The sequence below is a fragment of the Salarias fasciatus genome, chromosome 6 (assembly GCF_902148845.1).
Source record: "Salarias fasciatus chromosome 6, fSalaFa1.1, whole genome shotgun sequence".
NCBI lineage: Eukaryota > Metazoa > Chordata > Actinopteri > Blenniiformes > Blenniidae > Salarias > Salarias fasciatus.
In genome coordinates, this window is record NC_043750.1 from 35,078,772 (window position 1) to 35,100,661 (window position 21,890).

Below are 21,890 nucleotides of genomic sequence, written 5' to 3' on the forward strand. Positions count from 1 at the left end.
GATCAGTTCAGTCAAGGTTTTCTTCACGGTCACGCCGCCACGAGACCGTCCTGGGGTCAGCTTTTAAGGCCGCGCCGAAGGGAGGGCGGCGGGGACGGCTGTTATCAGAACCCCGGCAGGCGCATGTGCCATTCACTTTCCTGTTGACTAGTAAGTGGAAGTGGCACGCCACACACATTCTCACCAGTGCACGAGAGCACGGCGAGCGCACGCAACGCTCACACCCAGTGGCGCTCGCGCGCACGCACGCACACGCACGCACACACTGTAGGCATCCTTCTCACCCCTCCTCGTGCCCCTGAGCCTGACAGTCTGGACATGGGAGATATCAGCGAGAGGGAGAGGCATGAAAACAGAGAGCCCGTCGGCGAGTGTGCAGCTGTGAAAGTGCGTTTGTAGGTGACAAAATGGCGATGTCAGAACAGCTACAATCTGAAGGAGGTAAGTCTGTCTTGCCAGCCCCTTTTTTGCATTTTGCGTCTCTCTGATGATTCAGCAACAAAACCTCAGAGGTCAGAAAAAGAACCGCTCGGAAAGAGAACGTCTGGCTTTTCTTTTCATGCACATAATCTTTGGCAGAATGCAGAGAGATGCTGTTGCAATCTTAACCTGCTCTCTTTTTTTGTTGTTGCTGTAGACTTTGACAAAGGTGAATTTGAACATGTTGCACTTGTGGTTTTAAGTGTAAGCTGAAAATACCACACTGTGCACTTGAGGAGTTTATTCAGCCGCCACATGTGCCGGCTTTAATCACTTATTATACATGGATTTATGGATTTAGGTGTGAATGTGTAACTGTAGGTTGGAAAATGAGGATAGCTGGTGAAGTGAGAGCTCGGCAGCTGTGTGTGTGTGCGTGTGTGTGTGTGTGTGTGCGCATGGGCCTCACTGGTTGGGGTGCTGGTGGAAGATAAGGCCTGCCCTGTGCCTGAGAGCAAAAGAGACGGTGTGTGTAAGCCCTTCAAGCCTTATCCTGACACACCTCCCACCCCCGCCTCCTCTCCATCACCCTGCCACACACACACACACACACACACACACACACACACACACACACACACACACACACACACAGACACACACACGCACACACACCCAGGGGATTAACCCCATCATGTACCATTTCAATGGGTGAGCTTTGGAGACGCACACACACACAGGATTAGCCCTTGTGTGTCCATTTCCATGGATGTTTCTTAGCCTCTCTCCAGTTGTGTCAGCATTGACTGCTCGTGTTGCCATGGTGACAGGGGCCAGCAAATGTAAGATAGGCAAATCCTCATAAGTCACCCACAACACACACTCTAAGCTAGCAGTGAGCACACCTCCCCCTGGCTCCAGACACACAAAGATGGAGCTGAAGGACTGACGGCCGCCTCGCGAGCTGTGAAGTGCTCGTGTCACAGGCTTAGCATGGTCAAACCGGCAGACACAAACTCAGCACGAGCATCTTTGTCGCCGGTCGGGTGAGACACGAGGCCTGGCAGCAGCTTATCCTCTCCGTGTCTGGCCCGGGGGACGCCGCTCTTCAACGTTCCCCCGCTTCCAGACGTCAGGCTTCCCTCATCACTGTGGCTGTTTGCGTTCAGCAGATGTGAGGAAGTTCTTCAAATCCTTTTGAACAGAAAAAAACATTTTCAATCTTAAGCAGGGGTGAAAATCATCAATCACCACATTGCTGTTGTTCTAGGCTTTTTAATTTTTTGTTTTCTATATATTTAAGTAATTTTACTCATGTTTCAATTTTTATTGAAGTATTGGATACTTCTGAATACACTCAAAATATAAAATAATATGCAAATATTTTTAATCTGCATTTTTGTTTGTGACTTACTGGTAGACATTTTTAGGGCAACATGAATCTATCGACAGTGCAATCGGTCACGGCGCAATGTTACAACTGATTTGAGTACTTCATACCTTTTTAACAACACACTTTCGCTTTTGGTTGAGTGAAATTTATGTGCTGTAGCAGTATATTCTTTTCACGTCTGCTCTTATCACAGCAGAAGAGGAAACATATGTGAGAAAATTATCTAAAAATATATCACACTGTAGTAAAAAAATAGAGAAAAGATGATGGACTCTACCGTTCAGTTGATCTTTCCCATAGGTGAGATTTCAGATTGAGATAAAACATTTGATTATGTTTGTTAAATTTGTTTGATATTTGACTTACGCTTTAGCTTTAGTAGTTCATAACCATCTATCAAACTCCATCCATAAATCCACTCAGTTTGGGTTCTTAATTCCACCTCAGGTAAAACTGGCAAACTCCTCAGACACGTCACGAATCCACAGTCCTAATAGGACAGAGGATTTTCTTTTTTTTTTTTTAGTCTTATGAAAAAAGGTCCAAATGAGAAACAAACATGCATTAATATGTACACATATTAAAAAATAAATATGGTGAATAAACTCAAAGTTCACACACACTCATACACCAATTGCTACTGTGCAAAGTGCTTGCACAGCATCGGGGGCAACTTTGGGGATCAGTGTTGCCCAAAGGAACTTAAACACACAGAGGTGGCCACATGGAGGATTGAACAGCCAACCGTGGGATTGGAATAGAACCAATTGATTCATAGTTGGTAACAGTAGAGCTATAAAACTTTAAACTTAAACTTTACAGGGTTAATCCTCTGTTCTGTTCTATTCTATTCCGTTCTGTTTTACTCTGAATTAGTTGCAGGCCACAAGTCGCCTCCTTGTTTTTGTGAATCTCATATATTTTCAAAATCAGATAAAGGTTATTGCATCCACAATTCATTTTTTCTGCTGTATCCAAACTGCGCAGCTGAATTTTATAATGACATTCCAGCGTTACCGATCATCACCAGCGTCCTCTGTGAAAGCCGACTGTTTCCACAGAGCAGCTCACAACAGTAGCTTAATTTGCGAATAAATCATTTATGAAACATCGTGCTTTCCCTCCCAGTGTACATGGGTGGTGTATAAATCAGAGCCTCGCTCGGAGCTGGCGGCTGCAGCGTCCTTAAGTATTCACAATGAGAGCAAAGTCCTTCAGTGGCTGGAAGGAATGGGCTTTTTCAGATCATCTGTAAGTTATATCTTTCCTTTAGGGATGGATACTGTCTTCTGACTGTCAGATTAGATGTGACACACACTTGCATAAATATATGAACAACTGCTGGCCTAATACTGCTTGTTCTTTTTATATCCCAACTTTGGCCATATGGGTGGAATCTCTCTGGCTGTGATCTGAATATCTGATTATAATTTGAGGCGATTTAAGCAGATTTACAGGCCGGTGGGACTCTCCTTTTGGCTTAGTGCTTTGTGTGCGTGTGTGCGTGTGTGCGTGTGTGTGTGTGTGTGTGTGTGTGTGTGTGTGTGTGTGTGTGTGTGTGTGTGTGTGTGTGTGTGTGTGTGTGTGTGCGTGTGTGTGTCTGCAGAAGGAGGGAGGGGAAAAAAATGGAGATCCCCAATGTTAGAGGATTTACTGTCCTACTTCAGAGACATTTGATCATCCAAACTCGAAGGCACATTTAATTGTAAACAACGCCAGTGTTTTATCTTTATGTCAAAGGTTTGTTTTTTGATCTTAATCTGCTTTTGACTGGTGGAGCTGCCATGCATGCATCACACTGAATTGATGAATGTGAAAAGACTCTTCAGTAACAGTACAGCAAGATAAAAGGTCATTTCTTTTCAATAATGTTAATTTCAATTCAGCTTTACTTTTACAGCACCAATTGCAACAGGTCCTGCAGACCCGTTTAATGTGGGAGTTAAAGGACAAATCCTGGTCAAAGGTCACTCCCAGGTTCCTCACAGTGTTAGTGGGGGTTAAAGCAACACCATCCAGAGTCACTACATGTTTTTCTCTCAGGTGTTTTGGGCCAAATGTAATAAATTCTGTTTTATCTGAATTTAGGAGCAGAAAATTGTGACTCATCCAGGTTTTTATGTCGTTAAGACAAGCTACTAGTTTGACAAGTTGATCAGTGTCATCTGGCTTCATAGATAAGTAGATTTGTGCATCATCTGCATAACAATGAAAGTTAATGAATTGTTGTCCCAGGTATCATCATTATAATTAAAAAAAGGTATTTTGTGATTTTATGGCACAACTATTTAAATTGTGCTGTAACCGATGAAACCATCCCGCATTATCCACCTCAGGGTGGCAGACAGTCGGAGCTGATTCCAGCTGAATATGGGAACAGTCAAGTGACAGCCTGAACAGGTCGAGAGTGCACCGTGAAACAAACATGGAGAGACACAGACATCTAATTAAGACAGGGAGGAAACTGTAATACTTGTAGAAAACCCACATGCACAGGAAGAACGTGCAGTCTTCGAGCGTGCTTCCCACAACATCATTCGGTGGCCTGCCACCGTAAGTTACAGATTAAAAATGACAATGTGAAACAGTTCTGAGAAAATGTTGTATAAAATTGAGTTTATCAACTGATCTCCTCAGCCATGCTGCAGAAATACAATCTGCAGGAGAAATCGTATCTGATGAAAGATAATAAGACGAGTGTCCCTTCACAGAATGCCTTGAGGAAAAGCTGTTATCCTATCTGAATCAATCCAGCTGAATGCTCAGTGTCAACTTGCAGCTCTAAACTTTGATGTGATAGTCAATGAAACGTTATCACAGATCAGTTACAATCATAAACTTTGCACATAAAAAATCAAGGCTTATGAACGTGTCGTATAGACGTAATGCATCCAGAATTAATGAATTTCTATCATTTATTCTCCAGTTTTCAAGAATAGAAAAGAAACATTTCTCAAAATCTTCTATTTTGTAGTGTTATAGACTAAATTTGGTGCAAGGCTTGCATGTTCTTCTTGAGTGTCATTTTGTCCATGTGCTCCAGGTTTCCTTCCACAGTAGAAAAACATGCATTTGGAGTTTATTTGTGACTCTGAAACTGCACGTAGACGTCATTGCGGCTTTTTTCACTGTTTTTTTCCTGTGATGGACCGGTGACCTGTCCACAGTTTATCCTCACTTCACCTGCAGTCAGCTGGGATGGAGCCTCCCATAACCCTCAGCTGAACAAAGCAGAAGATAGAAAATTAGTCTCTGTGGATTTCATTTTAAAAAATGCACCACATGCATATTTGCACAGTAACTAATTTCAACAGAGCTTGCATGACAATGAAATAATGAATTTATTAAGTGTGAAATATTTTAGAAATAAGCTAAAATTTAAAAACGCACAAAGGTAGAGCTTTAATGTCAATGTGAGGAGGGAGAATGAACTATTTTGAGTTTTTTTTTTTTTTTTTATTTTGTCATGTATTTATTTTTCCAGCAAACAGGGAGCTGCATTCTCAAGGAATTCCCCTCTGCGATTTGATTCCATTCTAATATTTATGTGTATTGAAAATAACTTAGAAACTCAAAAAAGGATATGAATTTGAGAAAGATAATTTAAAAATGACAGATATAATGTAGGTAGAGTCTAATACAATAATAAATCTCAGAAACATTACAGATTACAATGATTGAATGACTTTATAATGTATATGAAAGAAGGTCTGAAGGCTGTGCAGCTTTGGTGATGTCCGTATTGAAACCTCTGAGGACAAATTGAACTATTGTTTCAACTTTCCCAAACACCAGTGTCACATTCATCCGTCCAAAAAGAGAAGAAAATTCATTAAAACTGCAACTTCAGAGAAAGCTACACTTTTTGCCCATGTTTTCTGGCTGGCACTCGGTTAACTTGCAAAACTTTTTAAAGTTTAGTGTGCACTTACTGACAGGAGCTCCAGTTTGTTCATTCATCGCTGCATCACTGTTAATAAACTGTTAGGACTCACCTACACAGAGGTTAAGGATCATTTTACCCTCTGTGACCTGGTCCTGGCTGTCACTGTCTTGAGCTCGGTTGTTTGCAGCAATCTGATGTGCACTAATTAGACGAACATGAAAACCACTTTGCAGTCAGCATGATCTTTGTTTTCCACACACACACTTACACACACACACACACACACACACACACACACACACACACACACACACACACACACACACACACTTCCACTCGGCTGCATTAGGCCAATTCCCATCTGTGTCAGTTACAGGGAAGAGATGGGATGCAGGGAGGAGGAAGGGAAAAATGCTTAGCAGACAACCTTTATGTGCAGTTGTGCATTAGTGGGGGAGGAGGAGGAGGAGGGGGGAGAGAGAGAGAGAGAGGGAGGGAGAGGGAGAGAGAGAGAGAGGGCGACTGGCGGTGCTGGGCATAGGAGAGAGGAGCAAATGCATTGCAGAGGGAGAGGAGGAGGAGGAGGAGGAGGGCCTACAGCTATTGTTCATGTCCTCCCGTGAACAAAGGGCTCATCGGGGTCCGTATGTAAACCCACAGCAGGCTTCAGCCCACTGACAAGGCCTCATGCGGGACAAAACATAACCAACCGACTCCCGCAATTTCGGTGTGATTCCGTGCGAGCGTGCCGGTTTGAGGAGGATTTTTATTGATCCCGCTGAGAGGGACGTATTGTGAGGCTACGCTGCGTCCAGCCAGCAGCCGCCGTCCAGCGGGCCTATCGCTCTTTACGCACGGAGCGTACACACCGTCTATCATCACGGATCTGTAAACAGCGATTTTCTCATTGGACTTCTCCGCAAGGTAAAGAAAGGGTCGCTTTTCCCACAAAAACATTCACTTCCAGAGCGACGCCTCGCTACCGCGGCGGTCAAACGAGGCTCCCGGAGCTGCCGCGGCTTTAATTTCTCCTCTTTTTTCGGCGAAAAGGGATTTAAGGCTAAGGCGTTAGCAGGAAGGCTAGCTGCTTAACTGTTTCTGGCTAGCCACAGCTAGCTTCTCCTGCAAGGCCGACGAGCTGTGTTGTGAACACTCTTGAGTAGTTACAGAAGCGGGGAATATTCACACTGCTCAGTTTATCCTTGTTTTGCTCTGTCGTTTCTTCAAACTGAGGTTAACATCCCCGAAACCCCACCGAAATACTGTTGAATTTCACGTCTAAGCTCAGCTAACAGCTACATGCTAGCAGTAGGCGCTTTATAATTGCCTTTGTAAGCTTCAGTGTCACTTCAAAATCTGCTTTTACTGTTTGTCCCATGAGCTGCTAATGCTACAGGTGTGTTTTGAAAAGTCAGAAGAAGCTAGAATCTGGTTTAAAAGTTGGTGTTGGTGGGTTAACGTGAGAAGAGGCTGCTGTGGTTTATATTCCGTTTGGACACTTCTTAGCACCATGGTGGCAGCAGTCCACAACCACAAACAGGTTTCTCCTAAAGCAGAGGACACTTCGTCAAACTGGCTGGATTTGAGTGTCTGTAGACACAATGTTGAAGTTTACTTCCACATCTAAAGGGAATAAAGTTAAGTTGCAGCGACAGGTTATCCGTTTTCTGCACCTGTAATTCACCAAAATCGTGCTGGATATTTTGACTAAAGCTTCAAATCTGATGAAATCCACTTTCATATTTGTGAAATCTTTGGAATATATGGGAGAAAATAATAGAGTAAAGCACTATGGTTTACATGTTTTTTTTTAAAACAATACGTACATTATTCCCCCAAAATGCTAAGGATTAATTGAAATACATATTTTAATTGCAAACCTCCTTAGACCACATCAAACCAGATCACCTGTCAAGTACATGAAGAGTTAATCCAGGAATGACAATATGATTGAAATCACAGTGTGTGTTTATTGTGAAACGTTATCCCATTCATTAAAATGCATGAAAATTGTCATGCAGATTAAAAAATTAAGTTTTAATGAATGTTAAGCGTCTATGGCATAATCCGGTCTAGATTTGACAGGTAATTTTGTAGTGGGATTTAATCAAAGCCTAAGTTCATGGTTATCTGTGTGAAGGGGAGATAGAATGATTTAATATTTTTTTGAATAAGATAAAGAACTGAGAAATGAGAGGCTGAGTTTCTGTTGTGAAATTATTCGGTGTAAATAAAACTGCTCTGTGTTGGTTTTTCAAACTGGACTGGTTGTAGTGAGGTGTATGTGTGATATGACCGAGACTTCACCCTGGTTATTACATTACTAAGATATAAAGTTTTTACTTACAGAACCCGACACACTTCCACAACGTAAACTCTTTACTTGATTTCCCTGAACTTTTCTCTTCAGTTGAAAGTATTCAGTTTTGAGTGTTTGCAGCTTTAAAATACGCTCCGCTGGATTAGGTTTGGAATCAGATGGAGGATATGTGCATGTTTAATGTGTGTTATGTATATAGTGACTTGTGTTTGCTTGTAAGAGAGAGGAACATGACTCCCGGTGGAGGAAGTGGAGTCCAGCTGATGTGATTGTGACTGCCTGTCATTAACCGCTAACAGGAGAGGAGAGGAGCTAATGGAGCTCTCAACAACTAATGGACACATAACCATTGATTATTTATTTATTTATCAATCTTCTGGCGGTGCAGCCAGTCCTTAGCACAGTGTTGCCGGCTCACGTAGTAAACAGCTTGTTTTTACTCCAGTGAAGGCAGAGTTTCAAACGGCGCGATGGATGTTTTATAGCCTTTTCCCGTTGAGAACATTAAGACCTTGTGTTGTAGACCTGCTCTCTCCTTGATGGAAAACTTTGGTGTTGTTTTCTGATTTATTTACCATCATGTCTGTAACAGCTATACAATAACCCTTAACCCCTGTTTGTCACACAATAGAGATCATATACCATTGAAAATCTTTGGCATATAATTCATCTACTGAAATATTACAAGCTGTTATTGATTTTCAGTAGATCCATATAGAGACGGCTGATTCCTTTAAAAATGAGCTGATTTTCGATGGTTTTTAGGACATTAGTTTGCTCCCAAAATATCAGAGAAAGTTTTTCCAGCAATCTGCTGCGTAAAATCTGTGAGTTGCCTCAATAAATAGCTTTCTCTTTTACTCACATTTACAGATTTGGCACTATGCTTACACTATTATGAAATATTCTGTAGCCATTTGCTTTGTTCAGCATTTATTATACATTTTACTTAAGTGCTTTGTCCCTGAGGCACAGTTTGTGGTTGTACATGTACATCTTTCTTTCATATGGACGCACAGGCTCATAGTTGTGTTTAATATGCAGAGACATTAAAGAGGCGGGGCCTCACCATGGTGACAGCAGGGGTCATGACCCCAGGCCGCCACGCCTGGATGGCCTTTATAGGAGAGCTGGGCAATTAGAGTGGCAGCAAGATTGGAGCTGTGTGTGCAGGCGAGAGCCATCAATTTGTGTTTTTATGTGTGTGGACTCCATATTGGCTTGTTGACGTTGGATATTTTATGGTAAATTTATGCAGAGTAGGTTTGTGGTTGAGTACAGGAGACGACTCCTTCCTCATCTCGTTGTGCATTTTCACAGGATTGCTGTTCCTGGGATGAATCCGTCAATATATGCACCAGTCCAGACAAATTTATTTCCGTCATTTCCGGGTCTTTAGGCAGCATCAGCTTTGTTTTTGCTCTTTAAATAAAGTTACTCAGTGTTACCCAGGTCAGTAAGCTGTATTCAAGGGTTTTAGCATCAGTGACAACCTTTTTGGGCAATTTGATATTAGTTTTTTTAAATTTTCCTCTATATGTGTGTCTGAATAGATTACTCTTCTGTCTAAAAACCTAAATAATTAACGTTTCTAAATTTCTCTTATGTCTTTGAATTCAGCATCACATTTGTTATTTTTCTTCCTAATATTTGTCCTCACTTCTTTCCAGGCTGTTCCTCCAAGTCATTCAAGCTGTACTCCCCTAAGGAGCCCCCCAACGGTAGCACTTTCCCCCCTTTCCACCCCGGCACCATGCTGGACAGAGACGTGGGGTGAGTTTTCTGCTTTCTGTGTGGTTTCAAGGGCTGTAATGTCTTTTATTTTGTTTGTTTGCGTCATTGCTTTGGAGCTGCTTCGTGGACTTTGTCAGAGACTCCATTTGTTAGTCTGTGCTGCAACAGCTGCAAGTAGTTTGGAAGACAATAAGCTGAGCTGTCTTTAAATTTAAATTACACAGTAAGCATTTGTTTTTTTGTCCAGGAGGTTCCCAAGTTACTTGAATGATAGTGGATTCAAGATGTTTGGATGTGCAACAGCTTTTAGTCTGCTGCTCTTGTTAGGTGTACAGAAGTATGTGGGAATATTGTGGATTGAACCGTGCACTGCTGGAGCTGGGAGACTTTATGTGTGTTCGTCTGCCTGATAAATTGAATCTTTGAATCTTGAACTTGCTGAGAGCAGACAGCGTCGTGAATGTTTGATTTTTATTTTTATTTATTTATTTATTTATTTTTTGTGAAGATACTCAGTCATCCAGGTCACGTAGACATTCTGTATGTCTCTAAATAACTACCTGCCCTCGTGATTTCTTCATAAGATTTACAACTGAGGTGAAACTGGAGGGTTAAGACTTCACGTTCTGTCACGGGTTCCAACTTAGAGCCCGGTTTATCCTGTTGGATAGCTCACATTTTAATTTTAAACTTTTCATTTGAAGCTTTTACAAGGAGTCTTGCTCTTAAGACAACCACCCTCTACATCATTGAAACTTTCAAGCACACTCTGCTCCACAGCATTGTAACTTTCCAGCTCTGCATTTAGAACAGGAATGCGCTGCCATCGTTCAAAATGGCAGGTTGAATGACTTTTAGATCATTATGTGCCTTCTATGTGATTCAGGTATGAGATGCTGAATTTCCATTGCGTTTTGTCTTTTTACATGTCAGCGATGCTCCAATCCACTGAAAACAAAGTGCTTAGAAAACGGCTCCCAAGTTGGAACTTTTTGACTCTGTGTAGGCGGCAGAGATGGTGCTGCTATGCATGCACACCACAGCAGTAAATAGTTCTTCTGCACATGCAGAATATGTATAATAATATGATCACATATGTCTGTGGACAGTAACAGTAATGTTTGCCTCCAGGGGGTCATGACTCCAAGTCCATATTCTCCTGGGATTATAAGAGCAGTTCATCTTCATTGTCTGTCCATGCGGATGTCCGTGTACGTGTGTGTGTGTGTGTTCATAGCGTGTTCTTCTCTGCGGGCAACTGGAGGCTCAACAGGCTAACTACGTCTGGATATGAACATTGTTTTCAGAGCATTGCCACGTTGATGTGAAACTTCTTCGAAACGCAAATGATGCGTTTTCAGTTGAAACATTGTGGTGTAAAGGAAGCCTCGTGCCATGGTGATACTGTCTTTTGTCAGCCAAGGCTGTAGCTTTTGACACGTTTTAACACTATGGTGGGAACTTCCCTTCATGCACGCTGATGTGTTAGTGGCCGTGGTCTCTTTATTTTTGTGAAGATTGATTCAGCCGCTCTTGAAAAATAGAGCAGTGTGATGTTATTGTGCCACAGTTAACATGACACATCATTCAGGTAGATATCTATTAAGCTGCTCTGCGGACGGCCGCTTTGCGATGTGACCCTGATGCTTAGTGCTGCCATTGATTTGATGAGTACTCCTCTTGAAGGTCAGAGGTTACACTCTGCTCAAGTGTGTTTTGTGTTTCCACACTTGTCTTTCCGCAGTAAATGTGGCAGCTGCCGTTGGCAGATGTGTCTGTGTATCTGAGGAGTGTTATTTACCGTTTCCTTGTATCATCCAATTTGTGCCGTGTTTGGCCCGTGTCCCAGGGTTGAAAAGACCGACCAGCTTCTGGAGGAGGGCATATTAGCGCTGTAGCAGAGTGTAATAATGTCCCTGTCTCTGGTCTCTTCCAGTCCCACTCCAATGTACCCTCCCACATACCTGGAGCCAGGAATAGGGTAAGACGGCTGTGTTTTTCTTTATCTTCAGCTGGCGTGAAAACAGCAATAACTCAAACAGAGATAAGATTGTGAGAAAATGTGTTATCTGAGTGAAACAGACATTTTACACTTGGTGCTTTAAATAGGCCGAAGTACGTTGCTATAAAGCTCTTAAAATAAAGAAGACGTGAGAGCTGTTAACCCACTGCCGACAGGATGCTCCTTATTAAAAACAAGCAGTGAATCACCACTGCTGCCCGTCTTGTTGACTGTTCCTTCTGTCTTTTGTGGTCTTCAGGAGGCACACACCATATGGTAACCAGACAGACTACAGAATATTTGAGCTCAACAAAAGGCTACAGAACTGGACAGAGGTTTGTATGCACACACCTACACACAAACACATGTCCGGACACGGTGCCGGTAACCGATTCTCTCCCTTCTGCGGCCCTCAGGAGTGTGACAACCTGTGGTGGGATGCATTTACTACAGAGTTCTTTGAGGACGACGCCATGTTGACCATTACTTTCTGTCTGGAGGATGGACCCAAACGCTACAGTAAGAACAATCGACACGTGAAAACAGGCCTCATGCATTAAAAACTTATGTTGGGCAAGGTCAGTGTAGTGTGGACAGTTATGTTATAACAGCAAATATAGTGTAAAGTAGGAGAGTCAAACACATTTTAGATCCAGGGTCACATTCAGAATAATTTAATCTTGAGTGGGCAGGACTGGTAAAGTGGTGATATAATAACCCTAAACTTTAAGCTGTAAAGCTTTTTTTTTTTTTTGTGGTGCAGAGTAAACATGATGAGCGTGGCTATGTTTTCACAAAGCCAAAAAATTGGATCTAAAAATGACTACAATCTCAAAATGGAGCTAATTTCAATCAAATCTTCTGATGCAAAATATAGTGAAATATCCATAAAAACCTCTCCTACTGCTGTTTGATTAAGAATGTTTTACAAACTCATCTTGACAGCACGACTCAGAGCAGTAAGTTTTCATCCCAGTATCTCAACTCGGGTCTCAGCGTTGTGTTCTGTCTGCCACTCTTAAGAAATTTGATTTGAAAATATGTTTTCTTTGACATGTTGACAGTTTGTTTGGTGGTTTTGAAGGGGTCAGATTACAGCCTCATGCAGGCCGGTTTTAGCCCACGCGCCTTAGATTTGACACCTGTGATATAAAGGCAACACTCATTATAAGCAGTCTTTTTTATATTAGGCTCATATGAAAAACCATTACTTGAATTTTACGTTCTAAAATAAAGACAATAAAGAACCTGTTTAAATGCCCCTTGTGGACCATCAACTGTATTCCTCACTGGGATCTCCCACCTGGCTAGTTTCATTCAGAATATCCTTGCGCTCCACTCCACCATCCGAAGGACGTTGCAGTTTTTAACCCGTTAACAGCAGCTGTCACTGGCCTGTAATCCCACCGACATGATCAACAGGTCACTGTTCATTCTGCACATTTTTTGCACAGTTTTGTCTCGGTGCGATCAGTTCTTCCCAGCACTATATGAAAAACCTCTATATAAGTTTACCTCTGCGACCTTCTGATGTCTTCTTGGTGTAACGATCCCTTTTGTGTCTGCCACCCAGCAATTGGCCGGACGTTAATCCCGAGGTACTTCCGGAGTATATTTGAAGGCGGCGCCACCGAGCTCTACTATGTGCTGAAACATCCCAAGGAGTCCTTTCACAATAACTTTGTCTCCCTGGACTGTGATCAGTGCACTATGGTCACGCAGAACGGAAAGCCCATGTTCACGCAGGTGTGTTTGGATGCTTTTTTATTAGTGGAAAACCCCGCTTGCTTTTCAGCTTTTGAGTGAAATGAATCCACATCTGCACATCGTTTTATCTGACCGCGGTCTCTTAACCTGCGCAGGTGTGTGTAGAAGGCCGCTTGTACCTGGAGTTTATGTTTGACGATATGATGAGGATAAAGACGTGGCACTTCAGCATCAGACAACACCGGGAACTCATCCCTCGCAGTATACTGGCCATGCACGTGAGTACGCACACGAGGGAATGAGAAATGCTGCACGCCGGCATGTGAGATCATTTCTGACTTCTCCTGTGAACGTCTCAGGCCCAGGACCCACAGATGCTGGACCAGCTGTCCAAAAACATCACAAGATGTGGCCTGTCGAACTCCACCCTCAACTACCTCCGAGTAAGCAGCGCGATACACCGATCACTGGGCGTGCTGCAGCAGCATTTCTGTCAGGATCAAAATGAAGAGTTTATATTAAGCATTCACACCATTTCTGTGCTGATTATGCACCTTTAAGTACTTTTTTTCTGACAGTTATGTATTAATTTTCTGGATGGCCTTGATGTTAGAAAGGAGAGCAGCAGTTATGTTGTGCGTGAGTGTGTGAAAGCTATAAAATTCAAAGCTTATGTCACTTTATTTTGAACCAGTCACGAACAAAGTGCTCACAAGTGCTTCATTGAAAATGTTCTCTTCAGACAGAAGAAAGCCTTGTTGAATCCCAGAAAACAAACAATATTCACAAAAGCTCATCTCGACAAAAATGAAAGGAAGTATGTTGACGTGTTGTTCCTGTGTGTCATGATAAGGTTATATTTGAGTCTCTCTGGAGTCTTGGTTAATTTTACTTGACTGTAAAGGTTATATTGACCCTTGAATAGCACTCTTTATTGTTATATGTCTGTGCGTAGCTCGCTGGCTGTCCTCGTCTGACCCACAAGAGAGCCATGAAAAATTAGGAATCAGATGAAAATGATTGGACACGATGAGCTGATGCATGAAAATGCTTTGCTTGTGTTTTGGAGTCGGAAGCTTTATTTTTCATGTCCGTGGGCTCAAAAGCGGCTGCAGCAGCACCGTGTCAGCCAAGAGCCCATCTGTTTTTAAGGAAGACAATTTGAGTGATCATTATCAGACAAAAACTCACAAAGAAACACAAGAACTGGGGCGATGCAGTGGAAGGACGATACTTTTGCAAAACCGTGTAGCGCACTGCTTCTCATCAGAGATGTGGCCGTGTCCAATACAGATCACGATTTACTTTTTTTCATGTGGCCCCAATCAATGGTGCATCCAGATAAGTGAGTGTTTTCAGTCTGTGTGAAGTACTTCTGGTCACAGTTGGCAGTGTTTTAATGAGGGTGCTCTCATATTGATCGTATCTCATGTTGCTATAAGTGTACACAAAGGGAAATAAAACTGCCAGTTGACTCATTTTGTTTATGACAACTTTATCTCGTCAAAGTGAATAGTGCTGTCATTATTTAAAATTGGTGTCCCGACCATAGACTTTTATCATCTGTCTTCACTAAAAACCTCAGGAGTGATTTATTCCCTCTCATCATCTTGTTAATTGCGTTTCACTCAACAGCCATCAGCCATTTATTCTCCTAATATCCAGAATGCGTTTCGTGCTCTGCCTGTTGAGATGATCAGACGTTGTTGTCTCTTTGTTTGATGCCTGATAAGGCAAAATTCCAGTTGAGATAAGGTAACAGGATTTACTGACGCGGTGAAAACGCAGGTTCATTTGATAGAATGGCACTTTATTTGGCGCCTCCTCAGATTAACAGATGTATTAAACTCTCTCTGTCGGGGGACTGAGGCCCATCGCGTGACAGCTCAGTGAAAACCGAGCCTGTTTTACTTTGAACACTGATATTCTGACAACTGTTCAATACAAACACCTCAGATATTACCCCATGGACCCACTCTAGCTCACATTCAGGTCTGTTCCACAGATGTGGAGTTTTTCTATAAAGATTCCACAGCATGTAGACACTGAATCGACCTCTGTACAGATGTGGCTTTTCTTTGTGAGGATTAGTGGCGAGCACCAAATTCTGTGTGTTGCAGTGTTTCGTCAGCCTGGTTCATTGTGAAACAGTGAAACAAACCAGCAGTGTTCAGTGATCTTAAACATTGTGTCTTTTCCCAGCTGTGTGTGATTCTGGAGCCCATGCAAGAGCTGATGTCCAGACACAAGACATACAGCCTCAGCCCCAGAGACTGCCTCAAGACCTGCCTCTTCCAGAAATGGCAGAGGATGGTGGCACCACCCGGTAGGTGGAACAAACGCACCCGGAAGACAGAAATTCACAGGGAACCCACGTTCACCGTGTTTTGTCTCCTGTGCAGCTGAGCCATCGAGACAGGCGCCGAACAAACGGCGGAAGCGCAAGATGTCAGGCGGCAGCACCATCAGCGGAGGCGGAGGAACCAACAACAACAACAACAACAAAAAGAAGAGCCCTGGCAGTGGCTTCCCTCTGTCCAGCCAAGTTCCAGTGAGTACTGCAGCGCCGCCCTGTGGCCGTCCTCCGTCACTGCACGCTGATTCACACAGCAGGAGCACAGAACATGTTTCCTCATGTTCACACAGACTTTCAGCCTTCACTAGAAGTCCTTGGGAATTTTCATCATTTGGAGCTAAATCTTCACAAACAAATGTTGGTTTTAAATAGTTTTTTTGATGGCTGATTAAAATCACAAATTAGTTAAAAGTTAGTGCAAAATGTCAGTACAGCTACACTTTCAAGCTTCACTTCGACAAGGTCACCTCTTTGATTTTACCAGCAAACATAAAACCAATACAACTGCAAGTTAGACTGTTTGAACTAGAAGAGTTCAAAGAAGCAGCAGCAGAGTAAACACAAGGTCATAAAAACAGACTCTTCAGAACTTTCAGACCCGTACAGTCACGACAAAGCAGCAGACGAGGGAACAGCTGCACATATATTCCATGTGGCATATTTATAAAACAGAACATGAAAATGTGTTGACATTGTGTCAGGAACTTTTTTCCCATCAAAAGTCTTAGTTTTGAGCTGAAGAGCGTGATATCTCAGATTCTGTCGGCTGTAAGACTCATTCCTCTAATATTCTCTGAGTCGATCATTACATGTGGAGCCCAGTTGATTGTGGTCAATTGCAGCTCAGCTCAGCCGTTAACAGGATCGTTGTCCTGGTCCCAGTGAGCATGCAGTTACTCAAAAGAGTAGAGTAGAACTTTATTGTCATGTCACACGAGGTGATGAAATCCAAGGGTTGCTCTGAAAATAGAGTAAACCTAATGGATAAAAAGCAGAAAGTGCCCCCGCTCTAACAGGTTCTCCTGTTGTCGCCCCGCAGGACGTGATGGTGGTGGGCGAGCCCACGCTGATGGGAGGGGAGTTCGGCGACGAGGACGAGCGCCTGATCACGCGGCTGGAGAACACGCAGTTCGACGCGGCCAACGGCATCGACGACGAGGACAGCTTCAACAACTCCCCGGCGCTGGGCTCCAACTCGCCCTGGAACAACAAGGCCCCCTCCAGCCAGGAGAGCAAGAGCGACAACCCCACCTCACAGGCGTCACAGTAGAGCCCAGAGCCCGCAAACCTCAACACAGAACCCACCCCTCCCCTCTCTGACACTCCTCGGCCCCCACCCCGCCCCGCTCCGCCCCCCCCCCAGCCACGACTGCAACAGCAACCGCCCCGTCCTCTGCTCTCCCAGTCCAACACTACTGTAGCGCTCAGATCCCCCTACAGGCGGGCCGGGTCGCCGGGCCGGACCCCCGGGGGTCGCCTCACTGAGCTAGAGGAAGTTAGTCTTTACTGCTGAGACTCCCCAGTATTTAGGCATCGTGTCCCTTTCCCTCATCACACACACCAAACCTCCCATCCGCTTTGGCAAATTTACAATTTGGACGACGACTTGGGAAGACGTGACCGAGCGGGAGCGAGCGGCGTTCAACCCAGGGGAGAGCAGAGCGAACCAAACGATCCATTCTGAAGTCCAGGTGTAGGTCCGGGTGGGGCGGAGGGGCTGGCGGCGGCGGCTCCAAGATGGCGGCCAGATGTTTAGGGACGACTCGCGTACCCGTCCTCAAAGCACGACTCTCCATTCTGGTCTGCTCTGCTGGTGTGCAGCATGCGGTGTGTCTGTGTGTGTCTGTGTGTGTCTGTGTGTGTCTGTGTGTGTCTGTCTTGTCCTTGCGTATGCGTGCGTGCGTGTGTCTGTGTGCGTGTGCGGGTGTGCATTAGGTTTGAGAGGAGACGAGAGAACCGATGTGAGCTTAGCCGTGGCTGTGCTGAGGCGGCGGACCAGAATTCAGAGTACGACCATAAAAACCATTGAAATGAATGAACACACTCGGAGGAGAGCTGAAATGCGGCACTAGGGAAACAACACACACACACACACACACACACACACACACACACACACACACACACACACACACACACAAACACGCACACACTGAAACACAAACGATTGAAGGATCCCCCCCTAGTGTCCGAGCCATCTCTGAACAGACTGCAGCGAATGCAGTCTTCAGAGAGCATTTACAACACACACACACACACACACACACACACACAGTTACACATTTTAAGAGTTTTTATACAGTATATATTTCCCTAGAATGTTTTTTAATTTGTATTAAACGCCTTCATTTCAATTGTTACTTTTTTATTTTCTACCAATACTGAAAAGCTACAGACCAAGGAGCAACACAGGACTTTTATCCTCCCTCCCCTCTAAAATATATTGTTTTTATCTTTTATGTTTATAAAAGAGAAATAATTTAGTGTGGATGTTTTTATTTTGTCTTTTTTTGGTTCTTCTTTTGGAGATTTGAATTTTGTGTATTTGTGCTTGTATATTTAAGGTAGTAGCAAAGTTCTGTCTGACTGTAATAAAATGTATTCTTACTTAGATTTACCTAAAGCCATCCCAATCTAATGTAAAGAAACAAAAATAGGAAAAAGGAGAAAAACACTCATGACCCCCGTCCCCTCGACCTCCCCCCACCTGCTCTCTTTCCTCCTTCCTCTTTTTTAAAACTTGTGTAAATTAAATTACAAAGCCCCCCCGCTGGGGTACAACGACACCATGGAGAGATGATTTTCCTCTTTCAGTTTTTCTTTTTTTTTTATTTATTTTTGGAAGTTTCATAAGCTCACTCATGCATTTCATCTGTCAGGAAAGTCTTTTTCTCTCTCTCTCTCTCTCTCTCTTTTTTTTTTTCCTCACTGAACATTCATCACGATTTTGACTTTTCAACTTGATGTCAATTGAATGTGTCCGCTGAACTTTTTGTTCCCAGGTGACTTTAATGTGTCGTCGCCGGCTACAAACCAGTCGTCTTTAAATTCAAGTTTCTGTCTCGTCATCCCGTCGGTCTCATCCACAACGCGCATCTTCTTAACCAGCTTAACATTAAGTTCAGTCCGTCTGGTAGCAACGCTGAGTCTGTAAAGTCTACTGAAAGCAGCTGAAGCTCTGTCATTGTTTTGTACATTTCCAGTTTGTTACAGTCGATTCCAGCAGCGTCCGATGATTGCATTTGAATGGTGACTTGTACCTTCTCCAAACCCTGTAGAAAAATCATCGTTTGATATATATTTTTTTGATTTGGTTAGTTTCTGCCCTTGATAATTAATGTATGGTACCAATAAAAGATACATTTTCACTTTACGACAGTCTGTGTTTTTGTTCATTTTGGGAAAGAGGATGTTGGCACTTGTATCGTATCAACAATTTTTTTTTTTTTTTTTTTTTTATTCCTTGTAGCTGTCAGGTCCAACAATCATTTTAAATAAGATAAAAAGATGATTCTGACTGTATAAATAGTTGGAACTGATTCAAGCTGCAGTGATTTATACCAAAAATTTGTAACTTTTATTTTCTCAGAACCTTCTTCTCACTAAAAAAAAAAAAAAAAAAAAGCTCCAGTAGCTAAACAGAAACATACAATCGACTTAAATCATTACCTTCAAAGCTTTACTGGTGATTCTTGTTGAATAATTACTTAATTTTTTTGAACTCCTCGCAGAGTTTAAGTAGAAAGCTTGCCTGAACCGGCAGTCATAAACGGTAAAAGTAATGTTGCTTGATGAATATTTTGTGTACATGTGTGTTTACTGCAGATCTTCGGGGTCTCTTTGTGTCTGTTAATGTCCCTCCACACACCCCAGCAGCCCCTTCCTCCTCTTTTTCTTTCTCATTACACTCTGATTTTCTTCATCTCTCTTGCCTCATCTCCCTCTCCGTCTAATGACACCGTTAAAAAAAAAAAGCAGCGCTTGTCTCATTTATTCTGGAAATTGAGGTGCTCTGTGTGGTCTTTAGCAGAAATGGTGCCCCCTTGATGGTGAAAGTTAATTTACCAAGAAAACTGGCGAGATCGAAACACGGCAGCATCAGCTGTTGCTCCAGAACTGTTGAGTAATTTATTATCCAAAAGCAGTGAAGGTGGTGTACCATGAAGAGGGCTGCGGATTCACAGCTGAAGACAAAATCACTCAAAAAATCTGCGGTAGTTAAAAAGCAGTTTATTCATGTCTAATCTGGCTCTCTTGTCTAATTTCCTCTGTGTGGCTGTTCGGCAAGTAGTTGCATAAATGAGACATGAAAGTGCTGCTGAAAAGGCCATTAAAACATTGTAATTAGCACCGAAATGTGAACCAGACTCTGCAACCCTGAGCTGAATAATGTGGGCGTCAAAGACGGATGGAACAGAACCGAGTCAATAAAGCTCTTTGATTTTTATTCACTAAAAGTAAAAGCAGCGATAGAGCTCTGATGAAGGGAAGAGCTTGAAAAATTATCAGTTGGAGGGTTCCCATTTCTAAATTGGGTGTATGAACATGACACCAGGGAACAGTCAGCCTGTCAAACACACAATAAATCAGCTGATAAATGACTGGCATTACACTTTGACTTATTTGTTATTTATGTAATACATGATTAAGGAATATTATTTGTCATTTACATGCGCAAAAGCTGTTGTGTTCTTTTAAAAAATGTCCTACTTGTCCAGTGGGAGGTTCAGTGGTTTTTTTTTTTTTTTTTTTTTGGTGGTAATTTTAAGTCAAATCTATTCACTTTTACAGCTGAAAGCATCATCAACAATAGCATTCACAGAATGTGTCACAGTAGTTCCTTTTGGGGACTTTTTAAACATTTTATATGTCTTTATTACATATAAATTAGTAGTATGAAGGATATGACCTTTTTTCTTTATAAACATCCCGTAATAAATCCTTCCCATTCACAAAGTTTTCAAGGCTATGAGAAATGCATGATTGTAGTCAGTTCTGAACATAAAAAAAAAAAAAAACCGTATGGATTGTTTTTCCTCCCACAGTATTCAGTCATTGTGTGACTTGCAGATCAAGTCGTCAACAGCAACAGGCGATCGCAATAATTCTGGTCATACTTCACAGCTCCACTTCCTCTGTGCCGACAGTGTGGATCTTATCTCTGAATCATACGCTGTTCATTTCTTTTGGCTCGGAGTCCTCCTCAGATTCAATCTCCTCTCTTCAGAGTCAGTGGGAGCACAAAGTGCACAACACTCTGCTGCTCTCAAAGCCTGTCAAACATCCTCAGGCTATTTTAAACCAAAGGCCAAAAAAAAAAAAAAAAACCCTCCTGAACGCTGAGATTTTCCACTGATGACCTACAAATAGTCCAATCACTTGATGCTTGTATCACTGAGGTCCAAACAGTCTCCTCACTGAACCTCTCTCATCAGAGCAGAGAGAAACTCAACAGAAGGAAACAAAGCTCTTTTCATGACAACATTTCTTTAGGCTCATTCATGGCCAGTCTTAGTTCTTGTTCATGTATTGGACGCCTTTGCGACGTGAGACTCCTGCTGTCAGCTGAAAATCTGCAGAAACAGCACAAAGCATGCTGGTTATGCAGAACATGCAGACAGCAGCATGCAGTGCCGAGGAGTGTTGGTGGTGATGAGGGCATGCTGGTGAGCCAGCCTCCCCGTGCCGGATCAGCAGGAACACCAGCAGGAGTCCGGTGAGACGGCAAAGGAAGTCATGCAGTCGTCTTCACCTACTTAACCCAGTTTTCACAATAAAAAAAAAATAACAAAAGTATTGTCTGAGAAAACAAAGAAAACAATATGAAAGGCTAATGAGATCATCCAGTGAGAGACTTTTTAATCTGTCAGTCTCATGCAGAGAACATCATGGAAATTAGAATAATTCAAGCTGAGATTTTCTTCCTTGCAGGAGTTTGTGCTGTGGGAGGTCTGCTGGGAAGTTTAACTTTGACTGAAGAACACAAACACACCTAAATTAAGTGTCCGCATTACCTTTTGACCCCAACATGTCGCTGTGGGATATTTTTTTTCCAACTGGTGGGGGTCCTGC

At 42.9% G+C, this 21,890-nt stretch overlaps 1 protein-coding gene across 1 annotated transcript; it reads left to right on the forward strand.

Moving 5' to 3' along the window:
• Window positions 1–291: 291 nt before the first annotated feature.
• ldb1b (LIM-domain binding 1b) lies at window positions 292–19,191 on the forward strand. Its single transcript, XM_030093592.1, has 11 exons — window positions 292–441; window positions 9,690–9,792; window positions 11,690–11,734; window positions 12,015–12,090; window positions 12,172–12,274; window positions 13,329–13,501; window positions 13,618–13,740; window positions 13,822–13,905; window positions 15,665–15,788; window positions 15,865–16,013; window positions 16,858–19,191. The coding sequence occupies exons 1-11, from the start codon at window positions 408–410 to the stop codon at window positions 17,086–17,088; spliced, it is 1,245 nt and encodes a 414-aa protein (XP_029949452.1). The 5' UTR covers window positions 292–407; the 3' UTR covers window positions 17,089–19,191.
• The last annotated feature ends 2,699 nt before the right edge of the window (window positions 19,192–21,890 follow it).